The sequence below is a fragment of the Sarcophilus harrisii genome, chromosome 2 (assembly GCF_902635505.1).
Source record: "Sarcophilus harrisii chromosome 2, mSarHar1.11, whole genome shotgun sequence".
Classification (NCBI taxonomy): Eukaryota; Metazoa; Chordata; class Mammalia; order Dasyuromorphia; family Dasyuridae; genus Sarcophilus; species Sarcophilus harrisii.
Window position 1 is genome coordinate 33,505,548 of NC_045427.1, and position 20,903 is coordinate 33,526,450.

Genomic DNA, 20,903 nt, shown 5'->3' on the forward strand with positions numbered 1-20,903 from the left:
CCGCCCTGGGGGTTTCTGCCCTGGAAGTATCGGGGCTCGTGGGCTGGAGCAGACGGGCCTCGGGACGCGTCCGAGCCGCCTCCGCAGTAACTGCCTGCGGGACCCCTGCTGGAATCAGGGCGCTGGGAGCTGGGTGGCGGCGGCGGCTTGGTCATTCTGGGAGGTCGGGGCGCTCCGAGGGGCCGAGGCTGCAAAGGGGTCCCTACCAGGGAAGCGTCCTTCGCTTGTCCCAGAGTCGGCCCCCGCCCATCCGCCACTGTGCGCATCTATGTCATTCTGTCCCTGACTCTCCGCGTCTCTGCTTCCCTGCCCTCTCTATAGCTCTGCCTCTGTCTCCGACCCTCGGCGCATAGGTCCGTTTCTGCATTTGTCTCTGCTTCTCTGTCTCTCTGCTCCTAAGTCTTTCATTCTTCCCCTCTGTCTCTCTATATCGCCTGTCTTTCTGATCATGTCTGTCTCTCTGCTTCTCTGTGTGTGCTCATTTCTATGTATCTCTGCCTCTCGGTCTCTGTGACTGGCTCCTCATATATCTCTCTGTGTCTCTGCCTCTCTGTATCTCTGCCACTGTCTCTATGACTGTTTTCTCGGCTCTGTGTCTTTGCCTTTCTTCTGTCTCTCAAAAACCTATGACTAAAAGGAATACTCAGAAGATTTCTAGTGGGTCAAAGTTCTCCCCCATTAATAGACAGTATGCTTCTTTGCAAAGTTTGTCAGTCACAAATTTTCTTCCCATCTTCCCCTAGAGATTTTCACCCCCTTTGCCATTTCAAACATTTCCTCAGGCATGTTCATCTTCTCATGCTATTATTCTAACGCACATTTTATCCCTTATTTTTCTTTTAAATAACGTATACATACCCACAGTACTATTTCTGGAATGATTTAATCTCATCTCCCTAGGGATCCCAATGATTAGTGCACAGCTTAAGGTGTTTCTATGCCAATGCGAAAATGTGAATAATAAAGAATATGAAATAGATATGCTAATTCATGAAAAGAAATTTAACTGGATATTACATTATTTCAGAATCTAGAACATACATTGAAATTCCATTGTAAATTGAGTTGTCAGACCTCTGGGCAGTTTGTTCTTCCCCACTTAACCTAGGACCATTTCAGGTACTGGTTTATTTCTTATAGAAACAATATTCAGGCCCAGTTGTGTTGAAAATGCTCCATAAGCTCTGTCCACTTCTTATTTTGGTCTGAAAATCTTAATCACGTGCCTGTTCCATAAGCTCTGTCCACTTCTTATTTTGGTATAGTTTCTAGAAATCCTATGTTTAAATCGACTGAGTGTAAACAAGGCTTTGTGTCATTTTATAGGATAGGGTTATCAGCAAAGGTTTTAACTAGAATCTTTCACAGAGGAAATACATCATTATGGAAAACCATAAATTATCTTTTTCAGGTATTGTTTGGATGATATGTTTTCTGATGTGCTTTCCCATTTTGAGATTCTGATATCCTTCTGCTACATATATAATAAATTTCAAATTAATGATCCAAGTAAAGATATCAAACCACAAAACAACTAGAAGAGCTTGGAAGATTATAATTCATAAGTGTGGATGGGAAAAGAAAGATACTGGGTAGAAAAAATAAATGAATGAAAAAGTGTTTATTAAGCACTAGAGGCCAACACTGTGCTAAACACTGGAAATATAAATACAAAAGCCAGGTCGGTCTTTCCTGTCAATGAGCTTTAAGTTGTTAAGTGGTTAAGACAGATAATTGTTATTCTATAAAGTTTCAAAGTTTTTTGCATAAATTAATGTGGCCAAAAGGAGAAAAGAAACTTATTATGATAAAAACCTTTACACCAAACATCTTTGATACAAGTCTGACATTCAAAATATATAGGAAATGGACACAAAGTTTGTGATTATGATGTACTCCCCGAGTCAAGTAGTAAGAAGGTGTAAATAGTTTTCTAAATAAATTAAAATTATTGAAAAATATTGAAGGAGTTAGGCAAATTAATTCACTGATGATAGCGATTGGCTCAACCATTTTTGAGAACAATGTGGAACTTCTCAAAAAGAAGTCAGGAAATTGTTGCCATCTTTCTATCTACCTGGTCTCACTATTGGACTTATAGTCTGACAAAGTCAAAAATGGAAAGAAGGATCCTATGTGTACCAAAATATATATAGCAGTTGCTCATTCTAATAACCAAAACTGGGGGCACATAATGGGCCTAATGATTCAGGAATGGTCGAAATAAACAATACTATATGAATGTAAATGAATATTATTCTATAGTTAGGAAATCTGGACATGAAGAATTGAGAAACAAAGCAAGATTTGTATGAAATTATTAGATCATGAGTGCTTTGGGGGCAATACTATCTTTTGCTTCTTTTTGTAACCCCAGCACTTAGCACAGTGGATGGTGTTCAATAAATGTTTACCTGTTATTTAAAGAGTGAAAAAGAAATCAAAAGAATGTCATAATGACACAATATAAATGAAGATAATGTAATGCAACAGCTGTCATAGGAACAATGTTGGTCTTAAAGTAATCAATACCAAAGTATATATTCTTTATGTTAAACAGTAAGATAAAAAAAAGTAGGTTTTGCCTAAAAAAATCACTAGCAATCATTGTATTTTATTTTTATTTAATCATTGGTTTTTTGGTTTTGTTTTGGTAAGGGCCTGTGGAAATTTGGGTTGGAGCAGGAAGTTCTTTTTTGGAAATAACTAATGTCAAAACAAAATCTGCCTCTGGAACATAATGCACAATAACCTGTGTTTTAAAGCATTTTACAATCTGTCTCTCACTTTCCTTTCTGCAATTTATTTCATATTAACTCTCTTTAATTCAATCTATATTCCAACCAAACTCACCAATTGGCTATTTCCTGAATCCAGCATAGTGTCTGCTCTTCATGGCTTTGGGCAAGCTAGCTCTCCTAGAGCACTCTCCTTACCTCCATTTTCTGGACTGGTTTCCTTCAAGACATAATTTCTATTTCTTATGGACAATCTTCCCCAATCTTTCCTTGTTCTTGCCCAACATTTGTTAATGTCCTCTCCCTGTATCTATTAGTAAAATGTAGGCTCCTTGTGGGAGATTTACTCAGAAAGTACAAAGATGTGCTAGCACTTCAATAAGTGTTAGGGGTGCCAAGAAAGGCAAAAATCACAAAAACATCATACACCCTCATGGAACTTACATTCTGAGATGTAAATATAAATACATCGAAGATATATAGAAATGTGACAAAAGCTTTATATATACACACACATAGACAGTATATAAGAACCATATAGAATACTGGATATAGAAAATGTAAGAAAACTGGAAAATTAGGAAGTTTGTGAAGAATTTTAAACACCAAACTGTTCTGTGCCAGTGCTGTGGCATAAGGGAATCCATTTCAGGAAGATAGAGGCTTCTCTTATTGATCGCCAATTTCTACACCATTGTTATATTATTAGTCTTAAAGACTACCCTAAGTTTTTTTTCAAGGGAGGCTGTAGCTCAGAGAAGCTAGTAATAGAAAAATACAGACAATAAATTTCTCAAGTTTAGTGGAACTGTATATACCTCCCCCCCCGACAAATAACATCTTACTATTTGCCATATTGTTCTCTATTTTGTGTGCCTTGAATACTGACATGCAAATGGTCAGCTTCAAGTGGTCACCCAAAATCAGGGTATAAGTATCCCAGCTTTAGAAGGAAATATGGAGCATACCTACCGGCTAGAGCACTCCTTTCTAGGTGGATGGACCTCTCTCTTTGCTTCCCAATGCAGTGTTGCCCTTATGTGAGTTGTACTCTATGCTGAGATAAATCTGAGTTGTACATTGGATTGTCTTCTCCTCCTCTCTTTTTTCCATTTCCTTGTCAAATCCCTGACAATGGAAATGATTCCATTGTTTACATATTATTCTTGGTCCTCCAACTTATTAAAGAATGTTTTCCTGACATTTCAGGCTAGCCCACTGGCCTTTCCTTAGGCATAAACCAGTACCAAGACAAGGATTTAACTTGATAGCAGCACCTATTCTGGGAAAGTGTGGCATTGTGAGAGCAGTCATGGAAAGTAAGATCAATGGGAACCCCTATGTCTTCTCATGAGGAATTTCCTCATGCCAGGGTGAAGAGGGAGGGAAACAGTGCGCTTTATTGAAGTTGTGTTCCCTTTAAGAAACTGTATTTTCTTTTGATCTGTGATCCCTTTCAGAGTCTCAGCCCCTCCTGGGGAAGCCATATCTACCCAGAAAAGTTATCTTTCTGGGATGCCAGAGCCTTTGATTCAATTAGGAATCCTGGTCAAAAAGTATCTTTTTGAATCTGGGCTGAAAATTGATAAAGCATCTAAGCCTTTGAAACTTGGCTCCTAAAGCCCCAAGACTCCTTTAAAAGGGCAGTATCTGGAATAATTCTTTCCAAAAGGCCCAAGCAATTTGCTAGGTCCCTTTTTGCCCACTGAGAAAGCATTTCCTTTTCAGTGCAAAATTCCATTTTCCTAATAGGACTTTGCTTCTATAGAAGTCAGTCTCTTAGCAAACTGGTTTCTATCCAACAATAAACTTTCATTTTAAAATAAAAAAAAAACCATAAAAACCAAAAAAATAAACTTTCATTTTGCAATTAATAACTTGGGAATAAGTGAATTCTTTCACTTTAAACCTACAGCTGATTAAAAGGGGATTTTTAACAACTCTCTGATTGCCACCAACCTCATCACCACCAGGAACTGAGGGGATACATAACCTCATCAAGGGGACTCTCACAAAACAAAGACCAAGTACTTTTTATTTGTTCCCAAAGGTAAGAGAGAGTTATTAGAGTTGTTTTAGCAGGAAGGTGATATGATCAGACCTGTTCTTTAGGGATATCACTTTGAAACTTATTTGGAGAACAACTTGCATGGGGGAAGAGTCTTGAAGAAGGGAAATTAATTAAGTTACTGCAATATATTTAGAGGTGGTAAAGGCTTCAAATATGGTGATGATTATAGAAAAAGAGAGGAAACATATATGAGATATGGTGATAAAATAGAAATATAAGAGTGGGCAAGACATTGGCTAAATGGAGTGAATAACAGGGAGGGAGTAAGGATGAAATTAAGATTGTGAGCCCGAGTAACTAGAAGGATGGTAATGTCCTTAACAGTAATAGAGAAGTTGAGAAGAGAGAAGAATTTGGAGAAGGAAGTGGCAATAAATGTTTCATTTTTTCTTTTTATTTCCAGTGATAAACAATAAAATGCATAGAGGTGTTTAATGCTTGTTGGGTTGAAATAGTGTACTGAGTTTTTTAAAATGTAAAATTATGTGTGGATGATCAGATAAGAAAATTAAAGTGAATCAAGTTGGACTAGATGACCACTAAGGAGTCTTCTAGGTTTTGCCATAAATTCAAGTAGCTCTTAACCACTGGGCTATACCACTAGTGTTTCTTACTGATGCAATTGCATAATAAATACTCTAAAGCCTCCAAGACAGACCAAGAAAAGGGAAAGATGCCCCAGTTGGGGGCTTTCAAAGGCCAGGTTATCATTTGGTAATGCTGTGGAAGGAATTTTTTTTTTCAAGTATAAGTTGGAGTACTTGAGTTCCTAAGATTCTTTACCATCTTGAAATTCTGTAAACTTTTTACAGAATGATTTTATCCAAAAACAACTGCACAAAAAGCCTCTCTGCAATATGCTGTCTTTCATGAACTTCAAAGTACATTAAAAACATTTGGGATACTCAATGGTATCTTCTAAGAGATTCCCTGTAGAAGGCTTTTCCAAACACTCAAATATTTACAATCAAAATAAAATAAACACATTTTCTACAGTAAGAATTTTCTTATATGTAATAAAGATTTGTCTAAGTCTAGAAGTATTCTCCCATTCGTTACATTCAAGAAGGACTTCACTTTGAAATGTAATCTCTTATTGTCTTTAATCTTTCTATTTTATTTGAAAGCTTGTGCACTCAACTTTATTGGAAGTGTTTCCCTTCAACATGAAGCTTTGCTTTTTTTTTCCTAAAGGCTATCCCAGATTTCTTACATTTAGAAAGTTTCTTTCCAGCATGAATTCTAACATTCCTTAAAGTTTCTCCATCATTTGGAAACATTCCTGCATTCATTACACTAAAAATATTTCTTTCAAGTATAAGTTTTCAGTAAGGTATACGTTCTAGTTAAAGGCCAAACCACATTCATTGGGTTTCTCTTTAATATAAATTTCATGATTTTTTGCAATGCAAATTTTTCTCAAGTTCTATATATTTAATGAATATTTATGTCCTATGAATTCTGTGTAGCAATTGGGTGCTTATTTAGGCTGTTCCACTTTCATTACATTCAAAATGTTTCTTTCCAGTATACATTTTCATATGTGCATTATAGCTTCCTTTATGCCTAAAGGCTTTTCCACATTCATTACATATGTAAGGTTTCTCCCCAGTATGGATTCTCCTATGTATTTCAAGGTTTCCTTTCCTACTAAAAGCTTTCCCACATCCATCACATTTGTAGGGCTTCTCTCCAGTGTGAATTATCTCATGCTGCATAAGAGATGAGCTCCGCTTGAAGACTTTCCCACATTCATTACATTTATAGGGTTTCTCTTCAGTATGAGTCCTTTGATGTCGTATAAGACCTGATTTGTACCTGAAGCCTTTCCCACATTCACTGCATTCAAAATGCTTCTCTCCAGGATGAACTAACTTATGTGTCTCAAGTCTGGCAATTGTGCTGAAAGCTTTTCCACATTCATTACATTTATAAGGTTTCTCTCCAGTATGAATTGTTTGATGTTGAATTAGGTAGTGATTACTGCTAAAGGCTTTCCCACATTCATTACATTTGTAAGGTTTCTCTCCAGTATGAATTGTTTGATGCTGATTTAGGTGGTGATTACTGCTGAAGGCTTTCCCACATTCATTACATCCAAAGGGCTTCTCTCCTGTATGGATTATCTTATGTGTTTCTAAGTGTGCCTTCCGCCTGAAGGCCCGCCCACATTCATGACATTTATAGGGTTTCTCTCCAGTATGAATTACTTGATGTGTATTAAGGTATACTTTGTTCCTAAAGGCTTTCCCACATTCATTACATTTAAAGGGCTTTTCTCCATTATGAATTCTCTTATGAATTTCAAGGTGTGCCTTTTGTCTGAAGGCTCTTTCACATTCATTACATTTATGGGGTTTCTCCCCTGTATGAATTTTTTGATGTTGCATAAGGGAAGAATAGTGCCTAAAAGCTTTCCTACATGCATTACATTCAAAGGGCTTCTCTCCAGTATGAATTACCTTATGTCTAATAAGATATACTTTCTTGCTGAAGGCTTTTCCACATTCCTTACATTCAAAGGGCTTCTCTCCAGTATGAACTCTCTTATGTACATAGAGGCTTGCATGCCAGCTGAAGGCTTTTTCACACTCATTACATTTATAAGGTTTCTCTCCCGTGTGAGCTGTTTTATGTTCAATTAGGTATCGTTTGCTACTGAAAGCTTTACCACATTCATTACATTCAAATGGTTTCTTTGCACTATGAATTATTTGATGTTGAGACAGGATGTGATTATTGCTAAAGGCTTTTCCACATTCTTTACATCCAAAAGATTTCTCTCCAATATGAATTATCTTGTGTGTTTTTAGGTATTTCTTCTGCTTGAAGGCTTTCCCACATTCATTGCATTTGTAAGGGGTTTCTTTTATATTTATTTTTTGATGTACAGCAGGGTGTGAGGATTTGATGCTGAAATCTTTGCTATTCTGATTATACTTAGCATCTTTTCCTCGTGTATGTAGTCTATGATAATGAATAAGATTCGAATGGTAAATAAAAGATTTCCTGCAATTATTGTTCTTAGGAAATTTCTTCCCCAAGGAAGTTGTATTATGCTTAATTAAGTCTGAACACAGTCTGACACTGTTTCCAAGTATATCATATTTTTGTAAACATTTTCCTATAGTACTTTTCTGTTGTGGGATAACATTTGACCCTAGATTGACTTTTCCCCCATATGTTTCATATTCATTAGTATTTAACCCATTAAAAGTATTCCTGTGAATGATTCTTAATTGTCTGGATGATCTCTCTTGATTTTTGTTTTGCCTCTCTAATTTGATATCATAATTCCAAGCATCTTCCAATTTAGAATCCCAGGGACTATTCTTTTTGAGTCTTTCTTTGGATAATTCTTCCATAGAAATATGCTGCTTTGGAGCTGACTCTATGGTTTCACAATTTGTCTTCTGTACAAGGAAATCTGAAAACAACAGTAGACATAGTATCAATATCTAATGCTCTTCAAGGATAAGTAATCAAAAATGAATCAAAAAGTTCCTCATTATGTTAGGAACAATACAACCTCAGATGAACGTAGGCTTACTGCAATAATTTTAAAGACAATTAAAAAAATTGATTGATTTCTATGTTGAAATATAGACTAGTTCTAGATAGTGTCACAAGAGTGATACTAAGGGTAGAAAGAATGATAGCTGACAAGAGAGAGAAGGTAGAATTGCTCAATTCTTATTTGATTTCTGGAAATGAGAAAACAAAAATGGATAATAAGGAGGTACTACTACCCATGATAATGAAGGAAACAGTAACAGAGTACCATATGGTAGGAGCAATTCTATGAGAACGTGAACCTGGTATCATGGGAAAACTTGCATGTGACAACGTTATTCTTTTTCTGTACAATATCTGGCTTGATCTAAGTGTGGTACAGATATATACCACCACCAAGGATCTGTCTTATTTGTAAGCTGCCCCAATAAAATTTATTTACTACCAATGGGCATGAATCCTCTTTCTTAAATATCCCAGTATCTTCCTCATGATCGTGGGACCATCCCTCTAGTGGTCTGCATGGATACAAACACATCAAAGTGTCCTTGGATGAACTTAAATCACCTGTTATCAAATGAACAAGGCTTGAAAGCCTGACTGCCCCTTGACCATGGTATGGCTTTTGTTTGTTTCCCCCCCCCTTCCCCGTCCTAGAAGGTATAAGAGACTTAGCTTGAGGAATGGTACAGGGTGGGAGGAGATATCTTTAAACTGATCGGCTGCTGGAGTGACTGCTTTCCAGAAATTCCCTTGAGATTTCTGACTTGGAAATTGTGGACAATAATAACAGTACTTTTATATTCTTTTAAACGCTGAAGTATGTTCTTTAATTTGTGAAGTCAGTTTTAAATGGATTTTCCAATCCCCAAGAATTGGTCGCATTTTAAACTAGAAACCTGAATGAAAGGACTAGCCTGATTAAAGTTTTGCCTTCTATGTGGGGGAAATCACCACCTCAGGGCCTCTATTCTATCAGCAGAAAGCACTAATTAATATGAAATTTTTCCCTACATCTGGAGTAAATTTTCTTCTCTGTGATGTCCACCCACTGCTGCTAGGTCTACCCTCTGGAGCCAGAAAAAACAAGGTGAATCTCTCTTTCCCTGCCTTTCACATGACCCCTCCAGAATCTTCCCTTTCTACAGGAAAAACATTCATTGTTCCTTCCACTAATCTTGGTAAGACTAAGGCTTCACTTCCCATGAACTTAATCCAATGGTCTGGTTTGCCTATCTCCTTTCAAAACAATAATGGAAAAAATTGCACACAATACATTAGGAATGGTTTGGCCATGGCAGAGTTAAGGATGACTATCAAATATTTCTCAGAGTTGTGGGATTCTCCAATATGATTTGTACCCAAGTGAGACTCTCCTGTACAATGTACCCCAATGAATCATAAGTGAAAACTGTAAATTCTGCAAAGAGTTGAAATATGAATAAGGCAGAAGAAGGAGTGGTAGTAGAGAGAAAGGAGACAAAGTGCTGGACTCAGAAAAAGAAAACCTGGACTGAAGATTTTACTAGTTAGGTGATTATGAGCAAGTCAAAAGCTCACTGAGCTTCTCTCTTGCTTTTCATTTATCAAATGAAAAAATGAATATTTTCACTACCTACCATGCAGGCTTGGAAAGCACTTTGTACACTATATCTATATGCTACAGTTAGTATCATGGAATTAAATGGCATTCCAAATTCATTTTCCATTAAAAATATTTCAAGAAAGAAAAGAGACAGGGGAAGTGGAAATAGAGGAGTACAGAGCAAATGTATATAGGTTTTGGCCATGAAAGGAGAGAGATGAATAAGAATACTCATAGAACAGGAAATAATCACAACCAAAGGGTTTGTCTTTTAAATACAGGTCAGTCTTATTTTTATCTGAAAGTAAGAGAGATTAAGGGTATAAAAAGATAAGAATGACAGGAGGAAGCACAAAAAAGTTGGGATCCAGAGTAAAGCAGGAAGGATTAGCACCACTAGGGAGGAATACCTCTTTCTTTCAGACTGAAGGTAAATATGAAAGAAGAAAGTAGCTGATGAAGTTAGAGGGGGAATCTCAGACTGGCTGGCGATAGTTCTACAGGACTTTAAGGGCAGTTCCTAATGGCCTCCCAGTCCAGCTCAGCTGCTGCTTGCAATGTATCTGTCTGCATGTCTGTTAGTTCGCTCACCTGGGCAGGTATATCTTATGATATCTCCTGCTGATAGCCATGGTGTTTCTCTTTTCTCCAAGTGGAAGATTAATGTTGGTTTGGGAACTGGAAGATCTGCTCATAAGGAAATGAATGGAAAAGTGTTGAGATCAGAAAGATATCTCAGAATTCAACATTAGCCTCTTTGTCTTTGAGAACTAGAGGATATACTAGGACCTCTGAAAAATGTTCTGTATTGTGTATCTAGGAAATATGGGATATAGATGATAGGATTCTACGTGGGTTCAAAGGAGCTAATTATTACATATTTCCTGCTAAGTGAATAGAAACTGTTTATTTCTTTAAGACTTTAGTGGAGAATATCAGACCTGGATGAACAGCCAGGAAGGAATAGTCTTGGTGCCATCACAATAAAACTGCTCATTTTAAATTGTTCAAAAAACAAAGACCTTTTTTCATGTGGAAAGAGGGAACAACAACATTATATTTCTCTATGCCAAAAGATTTAGAAATTTTCATACTTTATATGCATTCAGGAGAATATCCCTGCTCACCAAGTCAAAACTCAGCAGAGCACTTTAGGTAGTTCATAATCCTGAAGATGGGAGAGTACAAAAATATCCCAATGACAGATGATGATTCATATGACAAAACCTGTCCTTACCAAGGAAGACGAAGTTCTCATAGTTTTCCAACATCACATCTCTGTGCATGTCCTTCTGAGCAGGTTCCAACAGTCCCCATTCCTCTGGGGTGAATTCTACAGCCACATCTTGAAAGGTCAGTGCTTTCTGAAATAGCAAAAGACATTGTTGCTTATCAAGGGACCTTCTCTAATGGAGCATGAGGGATATGTGAAGAAGGCAGCATTGAGAGGAACGAATTATCACTACATTAATTTACCTATTTCTTGAGCACCTTACTCTGTATTTTATATTAGATTTTAAAGCACTTTAATAATTTCATTTAATTGCTCTAGGACTTCCCCAATTCCTCATCTACAGAAAGCCCTAACAGGATCAAGCACTTTACTCTTAAATATCATATAATATTTTAGCCTTTGTATTCCCAGCACTTAGCATACTGACTGACAAAAAGGAGGAACTTTAAAAAAAATTAATTTTTTTTTTAAATTTAGGAAATAAAATAAGCATTTCTATAAACATGGTAGAACTTTTAAAAAGATAACTGCATGTTAAATTGCAGATCTATTGTGTAAAACTTGCAATTCCTTTTAAATATATAATAAAGTCATCATATAACTTATTCTTTTTCTTTTCTTCTCACCCCTCCCCCATTCTAAAGATGGCTACCATTAGTTGCAAAACTGTATGTGTGTGTGTGTGTGTGTACACACACACATATAAAATTATTCTCCACATACTTCTATTTATTAGTTCTTTCTCTGAATGATGGTAATGTCTTCTTTCATAGATCCTTTGTAGTTAATTTTGGTATTTATAATAGTCAAAACAATTTAGTTGATCAAAGTTGTTCTTAAAAACAGTACCATTGTTATTGTATACAATGTTTTCTTGGTTCCAGTCATTTCACTCTTGATTATTTTGTGCAAGTCTATCCATGCTTTTCTAAAATCAACAATCTCATTATTTCGTACAGTACAGTAGTATTCCACCATGATTGGTCATATAAGTCACAACTTACAGGAACTTAATAAATGCATTTTACTAATTTTTTCAATTTTCCCTTTTAAATATAATTATGAACTTGACAAGTAACAAACATGAATACTTTTTTATTCAAAGAACAGAACAGAAAGAACAGAAAAGGTGGTAAGTGAATCCATAAATTTCTACTACATACACCTTGTTTTTTTAAGTAGGTATCGGATATGACACAGCTATTTAACACTGCCCTGATTGTCTTCATCACTTTCTGATTTTTTTCTGCTCTATTTTGCATTTTTAATGTATTAATGATGTCCTTTTCTTTTATCCTTTTTTTGGGGATATCATTATCACTATTTAACACTTTTCTTCACAAATTTTCCCTATCCAAAGAAAATTAAAAGTCCCATATCTCCTCCCTTTACTCCCTAGTAACAAATGAGTTAACAAGCATGAAGCACTTACTATGTGCCAGGCACTGTTGCCAATTAGCAGGGACAGACAAGCACAAGCAAGTCAGATAAGCCCTGTTCTCAAAGAGTTTATATTTTAAAGGAAAAAGACAAAAAGTGGAACTTTTAGAAAGGGGTAAGGGATTAAGAGAAGTGATTATTTCTCTCATATTAATAATCACTTACTTTTGAGGAGATCCAGGATTTTTTTCTCTTTCTATTTCCTCATTCTCTAATGGGTCAATTCTGTCCCTGAAGAATTGGACTGATGAGATTGGATTTAACATTCTCCTCAATCTGGTTCAAATCTAATCCAACTGGGAAACCCATAGTGTTCTGCTGAGACTTTCATGGCAGTGGAAAGGTAGAGCCTTTATCTAGAATGCCTGAGCCTGGAGAGATATAATCAAAGCCACATCCCCCAGTCCTTCATTAGAATAGATCCACTTCTCATTATAATATTCATTCTTTTCATTAACTGTTAACCAATCAAAGTTGATTGCAGTCTGTCAGAAACATCCAGAAATTATGTATCTCAACCTTTTTATATATCACAAAACACATACAAAGTGGCATGGCTTAGAAAGAGATGGCAAGTGATATTAAGCCTAGTTCCAGGCAAGATAAGGCAAAATCCATAGTTCAGAGCTCAGGGTCCTAGCTAAGCAAGATATATCCCAAACTGGCCATGTCTAAAGAGGTATACTCTTCTGCATCTCTGGTCCCTCCAGGCTTTTTTTAGATGTAGGAAGTTTGATGCATTATCATTCTGTAACTAAGATTGGTTATTGCATTGAAATAACTACTTAAATATTTCACATTTATTTTATAATGTTGTAGTCTTTGTATAAATGGCTTTCTTATTATCAATATTTTTGCACATGTATATCTTTATTTGGTCCCTTTGAAAATATAACTAATAATAGTATTGCTGGGCAAAGGACCAATTCGGCGAGTCTTTTAAGTTCAGTGACTTTTTTTAAAACTTTATTTTTTAATTCTTTTAATTTTTTATTTTTTTGCTGAGTCAGTTGGGGTTAAATGACTTACCCAGAATCACAGCTAGGATGTGTTAAGTGTCTGAGGCCAAATTTGAATTCAGGTCCCCCTGACTTCAAGGCTGATGCTCTATCCACTGTACCACCTAGCTGCCCCAAGTTCAGCAACTTTTAAAGAATAGTTCCAGATTGTTTTTCAGAATGAATAGAATATTTAACGATTACAAAAATAGTATAGGCCCTCCAAAAATTATCATTTTCCTTTTACACTGCCTTTGTCAATCTAATGGAGGTAAAGTAGAATCTCAACAATGTTTCAATTTACATTTCTCTTATTATTAGTGATTTGGAGCATTTTTTTTAAGTTTATTGATAACCTGAATTTTTGCCCATAAATATTCTTTAAATATTTATCAACAAGGGAATAGTTCTTGTTCCTAGATATTTAAATCAACTTATTAAATGTAAAATCTATATCAAAGAAATTTGCTGTTCAACCTTTTCCCTTGTTTTCTTGATTTGCATTTAACTCTAGCTGCAATGGGTTTTTGTGCAAAACTTTTAAAGTTTTAAAAAATTTTAATTTCTATTATATCTTCTGTGATCCATTCTATACTTTGTTCATAAATATCTGAAATGCAATTTCTTCCTTATTTCTCTAATTGGTTTATGTTATTACCCTTTATATGTAAGTCAAGTATCCATTTAGAACTTATCTTGGTAAAAATTGTGAAATGTTGGTCTGTTCCTACTTTCTGACAGACTTCTTTCTAATTTTTGTCAAATAATGAGTCTAATAGTTAGAGTCTTGGGCTTATCAAATCCTATAATACTATATTCATTTGTTTCAAGAGCATTTTCCCCCCTAGGGTTTATTTATAAGAGGAAAAAGAATATACAAATTTAGAACTATATCAGTGAAAACTTAATTAAAGTTACCTTGATCCAGGCTTCTAGGTCTAAATAGAAACTCTCTCCTTAATGACAGAGCAGTGGACCAGGTGCCAAAGTCTGGAATCAGATCACAGGATACCAGACTTAGAGGTAGAGAAGACCTTAGAAGTCAGTTAGGCCAACCCCCTCATTTTACAAAAGAAGAGGTTAATGGATATTATGTAGGAAATAAATGACCCAGGTCATTTCCTACATAATAGGACTCTAGGAATCTTGTGGCACCCATATACTAGGCTCCAATCTTCTGAGAGAGAACACTAGGTCTTCTAGTCCATAGATATGACTTGGTTGAGAAGAGAAATAAAAGGAAAGGGAAAGAAATGTATCCATGCTTTGAGGAATGTTTAATCATATCAGGAAGGAAAAGAAATGAATCTTGGTTTACCTGGGACTCAGCTATCAGAAGTCCAGAAATCATTTTCTCTTCCTCTTCCTTGACTTTCCTTTGGCAGTGAAGACAAGATTCTTGAGAAGAGAGAAATGGAGAAGAAAAAAATAAGTTATTAAAGAATTCAATTTTATCTTGTCACTTAAAAACTCACCAGAATGAGATTACAGATTATGTAAATCACTGATCCTTCATACAGAGAGAAATTAAAAGGAGCCCAGCAACAACCTGATCTCATCCTGTAATCAGAGGGAAGAACCATGGATATAGCTTTCTGACACTAGTTCTATCTCTTACTAAGCAAGTTTCAAAGATCAGAGCTTTCTTAGGGGAATTAAGAGATGTGTTTAACTACATGCTACATGATAATGAGTATGCAACTCTATTAATTCCCCACTTAAGGAAAACATTTTCAGTCTTATATTTAGCTTACTGCATATATGAGAAATAAATCTGCTGAATTATTGAAGGTAAGCATTGTGAAAGGACAGGAATAATGGTTAATAGCAAGTTGAAATGGAAAATCAATAAGGAGATGATAAAAACAAAGCAAAACAAAGCAAAACAACTACTTAGTTGCCTTAGCTAAATTCAAATCACAAGGCCCATAAGAACTATTCAGATCAACCAATTTGGGAAAAAAGGGGGGGGGAGGAGCTCCAATGAGCTCTATCTTAATATTTGGCAAAATTCTGGAATATTATTCAAGAGATGGTCAGGAAATATCTAGAAAAAGGAGCAGTGATAGTTTTTCAAAAGAACAAAAATACATTTTATCAGGTCAATTTTGCTGAACTGTTTTTATTTTCTTACATGGGGCAGCTTAATGGCTGGGGGAGAGAAGGGTATGTTAGGAAATGTGGGTGACATAAAACCAAATGCTCTCAATATTTATGTAAAAAAGAACAAATGTTCCCAATCCAGAACAGGCTGGGCAAGGGGGGTTGGTTTTCATCTTTTTGTCCTCAGAACCTAACACAGACCTTGGACCATAAGAGGTGCTTAATCAATGCTGAATGCATTAAATGAATACTAGAGGAGATGTAGGAAGACAAGAACACTAATGCTCTGATGCTGCTGCTTCATCTTCATCTTAGTGTTATAAATAGTTTGGAATCATATGAGAAAAGCGAATACATTGTTCACACCCTTTGAGTTACCAAAATGATCTGAAATTTGATTCAATGACCAATCTTGGTTTTAAAGGATACATCATGAAACATCTTTCCCAGTTTTTATTAGAGAATTGAGAGACTTATGGGGGCAAAATATTTCATAAGCTCTGGCAGGTGTGGTTGCTTCACTAACTAATTTTACTTGACTGTTTTCCCTACTTACAGGGAAAAAGTCTGGAAGCACCAAGATGAGGTGGGGGGAGGTAGAAGGTTTGTCGGTTTGCAAGGTCTCCAATGGGATACTCTAGGGAGCTGTCCTTTGGTCATTTTATATTTTCATCAATAACTAAAAGTCATAGATAGCTGGCACAAGTCTAAGAAGGATTGCCAAGGCTCTAGATGACAGGGTCATGATGCAAAAAGACCTTGACAGAACAACACTGGGCTGACTTAAAAAAAAATAATGTAATAAATGGATTAATATAAAGTTTAATATTGGGGTTCAAAAATCAACTTTACAAGTACAAAGCATAGCTAGATAGCAGCCATTTTAAAAAATTGGGCATTTTAGTGGGCTATGAGCTCTTTAGGGCCCAACTATGTAGAATGGCACCAGTTCTATTTTCCCATATGTCCCAAATGGTTGAAGCTTGGATTGCCAAGAAAAGGCTACTACTATCCATAATGAGAAAGGCAAGGGTCCTGATGCTTTTTTGAGTATATTTAATTTAGACTATTAGGTTCAGTTCTGAACACGATGTTAAAGAACAATATCAATAAGTTGGTGTCTAGAGGAAAGCAGCTAAATTTCCTTTTAGATAAAGGCTGTGCTAAAAAGCTGCTGAGGTTCTTTAAAATCAGAGATTATGATATAGGGGAAGGGCCTCCAAATTGTGCAACAAAGAATTTACTTCAAATTAGGCTAGACTTTCTCTGTTTTTCTCCAAAAGCAAAACCACAACAAGAATCAGTAATATAGAGGTAGATACACTAGATGAGAGTATTTGTTCAAGGTCAAATCCAGGAAGATGAAATTATACAGATGTAAAAAATAATTCCTACTTAGGATTCAAAAGATCAACTACAAAAAACTTGGGGAATTCAAGTTCGTGTGAAAAAGCCCCTTGTGATTTCAGGGGACTGCTAACAGTCTAAGAACTATGAAAGGTCAATATAAAAGTTTCTCTGTCCACAATCCTGTGTTTGAGAGTATTTGCATTTTTATTTTTATGTTCCTCTTAGTAAAAAAATTCCTTAAGAAAAAATACACTGTCTTATACATAAGGACCCCTTTCTCCATCATGAACCATGAATGATCCTTTAGACCCAAATGGTGATAGCCAGGTGACTGAGCAGTTCAGAGCTCCAGTAAAATGGGGACAGAGAAGGTTATGTGTGTATCTGGGGGAGTCCATGGAGCAATGGAGCATCAGGGTCATTCTCTCACCAATCCTGGTCAGGATACCTCCCCAACTCCTTCCACCTAAACCTTCTTATCTCTAACCACCCTCTGAAAGCATCAGTTCCAAACAGTTCCACTACTTTTTCCATTTTTCCTTGATGTTCTAACAAAAGTCTGAAGTCTAGCATATTCAGCAAGGATGGGAAAATTGCTCTTACCCAAGTAACTTATTTTCACTGGCCTTTGCACTGAAGCTCTGGGATGAGCAAAATCTCAGGCCAAGTACTTTTCCTTTGAATTCAATTCAATAAGGCATTTTATGCTACATCTGAAGCCTTTTGCTTTCCAGGATTATCTCCTAATACCTTCACCTCTCCGAAGAGTTGGTATCCAGGTGCCTCAGACAGGGCCCTCTAGACTACTGGAGGCAGACTAGATGGAAGACACCTTTACTCTGTCACACTGATGGTCCTACACAGATGGCCAGACTCCCTGGGGGCTTACAAATGGACATCTGTGGTGTTTCATGGATTTATTTATTCAACCCCTATTTGTTCAAACCCATTTTATTTTGGGATCCTTGATAGGTACACGAATTTGTTTTCTAGTATGAGGATTAGCAAATAACTGCTCCAGAATCTCTCTCTCTCTCTCTCTCTCTCTCTCTCTCTCTCTCTCTCTCTGGCTTTTTCAGCATTTCAAGGATCTGTATACCCTCTGTCCCAGTATACCCTCAGGGGATGCAGCAAAACACATCTTTGGGTTGTTTTTGTTGCTAACCAGATGAGCCCAATCTTGTCCATACTGAACTTATTTTCAGACTGGTAAGGCTACTGCAGACCTTATGCCGAGGAAGCACAGCCTTTAAGAGCCCATAAGAAAACACTGGAGCAGGAGATATAAACTGAAGAATATCTTTTAAATTAATAATAGATGGAGAAACAATTCAGTATGATGGATGCAGATCCAACATTAGGTAAGAAACCTTGGTTTCAAGTCTTGCCTCAGACACATCCTGAGCAAGTCAATTAACTTCATACTTCCTAAGGAGCAAATGCCCCCCTCTCCATATACCATTAAGATTACAGGTCTATTCTCTCTTCAGTTGGCTTCTGACCTCATCAATCTATCGAGTATCTCCCTCAATTAAAAGAGACCTCTCAATTGCCAAATCTTGGCTTTTTCTCAGTCCTTATCTTTGTGGACTCCTCTCTGCAGCATCTGACCATCTTCCTCCTGGATGCTCTTGCTTTTCACGACCTTATTTTCTTTTGGGCTTTCTCCAGTCTGGATGCTTTTTTTTTTTTTTTTTTTAATGGAGAGGTGATGTTGGTTGTGAGGGAAAAACAACCTAACAAATACTCTCAAACAAGTCAGACTTGATCCCTTAGTAACTCCTTAGTTCTGGACAGCTGCCTAGAGCACCAAGGGAGTAAATCACTGGCCACTGGTCACATGGCTTGCATTTGTCAGAGCCAGAAATAGGTCATCTGACCTCATGACCAGCATCTATTCACTATAAACACAAACATACGCACACCCACCCACACACCTCTCCCCCTTCCTCCTTGTTGTGGTCAGTCTCATCTTCCAGGACTGAAGGAGAAAGCAAAGAGAAAGAATGTTAGTTGAAGAAAGAGGGGGGAAAAAAAAGCATTGGGGGAGAAAAGAGCTTGGTCTGAGACCAAACAGAATGAAAAAGAATGGAGAAATGTTCCCGAGTGACCCTTTTATTTTGGACATGAAGAAAACATGACTCAGAAAGGAAACAACTTGTTCACACAGGGATTCCAAGACCAAGGAAATAATAAACAGTGGAACTAGAATTCCAAATTCAAGGCTTTCTCTGCTGGACCCTGATGAAGAGGGCAAGAACTAAAGTGATTAGGAGGAAGAAAGGTCTGAGTCAGGATCAAAGGTGACATTTAAACAGTACCTGAAGCTCTTTAAAGCACTTTACACACTTCATCTAATTTAAGAGGAAGGTAGGGTCGTGTTTGGAGCAGACTTCAAGCTCTGGGTTAAGTTACAATTGCTGATCTGTATCAGTAATTTCCTCACTATGAGCTCCCTATACTGATGAAATCACTTCCATGGGGGTACAAATTTCCTTTGAGCCTAACGATCTAGTTGGTTCTAATAGATAATAATTCACATCATTGAGAATTTCCCTACATTGATAAAATATACGGCAGGTCTGGTTCAAATTTTACATAGAATTTTCTGGTAAAATAAGATGCTCCATTTCCATAGCGGCAGGTGGATTTTACAGATGAAGGAAAATGAAGCTCAGAGAGAAGGCGTTTAACCGTAACCACGGAGCTAGGTACGGCTGAGCTAGGATTTGAACTTGCTGGCCAGCCCCTCCCTTTTCTCAAAGGGTTGATTTGTCAGAATAAGATCCCAAGAAGCCAAAGACAGCAACAAGAGGCTGGTGACAGGCGGTGGGTGGCTGGAGGGGAATCTGAGTGGAAAAAGAGCAAGAAGTGCTCCCTGTCCCATCTCCCGTCTCCTCTCGCTCCTCCATCTTCCCCTGTGATCTTCACTCATCTCACGCACAAACACCCGCACCCTCTGCTTCCTGCCTTTCCCAGCCCCACCAGACACTTTCCTCTGCTCTCTCTATAGACCCCGGCTGCCTTCTCTGTTGCTATGGAAACTCCTGGAGGGCAGGGTCCAATTTAAAAGAAAAAAAAAGTTACCCCCAACATTTAATACAAAGCACACAGTAGGTGCTTAATAAATGCAGGTTGCCCCGCTAATAGTGCGCCTTTGGTATACCCTGTATACCCAAGCGCGCACCGCCTGTCCCTTTCCTCTTTGTAGATGGAGCCTCTCCCACTAACCCCGCGGATTCTCCAGATCCTGACCTTGCCGGGATCTGGCTATCCCAGGACCTAAGCGCCCCAACCCATTTAGTTGAGATTTACAGATCAGGAAACTGAGGCCCAAAGCAGGGATGCGACCTTGCCAGGGACCTGGGGCCAGAAAAGAGAAAGGCAGGGATTCGAACCCACGGTCAGGACCCGGCTTCCCGCCCCACCCCAGCAGGAAGTGAAGGAACAGAGGAACCCCTCCCCCACGCCCTCACCCTCACCCTTACTCACCTGCCGCCCGCCCAACGTAGTTCTACGCACTAGGAGGAAGAGAAAAACCACGCCCCACTCTGGACTGCGCCTGCGCAGAAGGCCTAAACTACGATTCCCGGAATCCTTCGGGAATTCGACCGAGTCGGACAGGACGAATTTGATTCGACGTGACCCGTTTACATACGATGCACTTGGCTTGCCGATGGACTCTGGGAAATGAAGTCTCAGGGAAACTCAAGGTCCGGAACCCGTAGGATTCTGGGATATGTGGTCTGAGTTCTCTGCATAGGTGTATTGAGCAGTTATTGCATCAAGTAACTGGGGTAGCCCTTATTACACTCCCACGAAGTGCACAATGGGGACAATTCATACGGACTTGGAAACGGACCTTAGAAGA

At 37.6% G+C, this 20,903-nt stretch overlaps 1 protein-coding gene across 3 annotated transcripts; it reads right to left on the bottom strand.

Annotated features, from left to right (window-relative positions):
* Positions 1-5,929: 5,929 nt before the first annotated feature.
* LOC100927309 (zinc finger protein 883) lies at positions 5,930-20,742 on the bottom strand. 3 transcript variants are annotated; one of them, XM_023495237.2, is made up of 5 exons: positions 20,525-20,742; positions 14,898-14,977; positions 11,145-11,271; positions 10,499-10,594; positions 5,930-8,236 (listed from the first exon to the last, which is right to left on the bottom strand). In XM_023495237.2, the coding sequence occupies exons 2-5, from the start codon at positions 14,928-14,930 to the stop codon at positions 6,294-6,296; spliced, it is 2,199 nt and encodes a 732-aa protein (XP_023351005.1). In that variant the 5' UTR covers positions 14,931-14,977; positions 20,525-20,742; the 3' UTR covers positions 5,930-6,293. The 3 variants fall into 3 exon arrangements, with proteins under 3 accessions (XP_023351005.1, XP_031812998.1, XP_031812997.1); XM_031957138.1 differs by lacking the exon at positions 20,525-20,742 and adding an exon at positions 12,747-12,952 and having other exon boundaries at positions 14,898-14,957; XM_031957137.1 differs by lacking the exon at positions 10,499-10,594.
* Between the last annotated feature and the right edge of the window lie 161 nt (positions 20,743-20,903).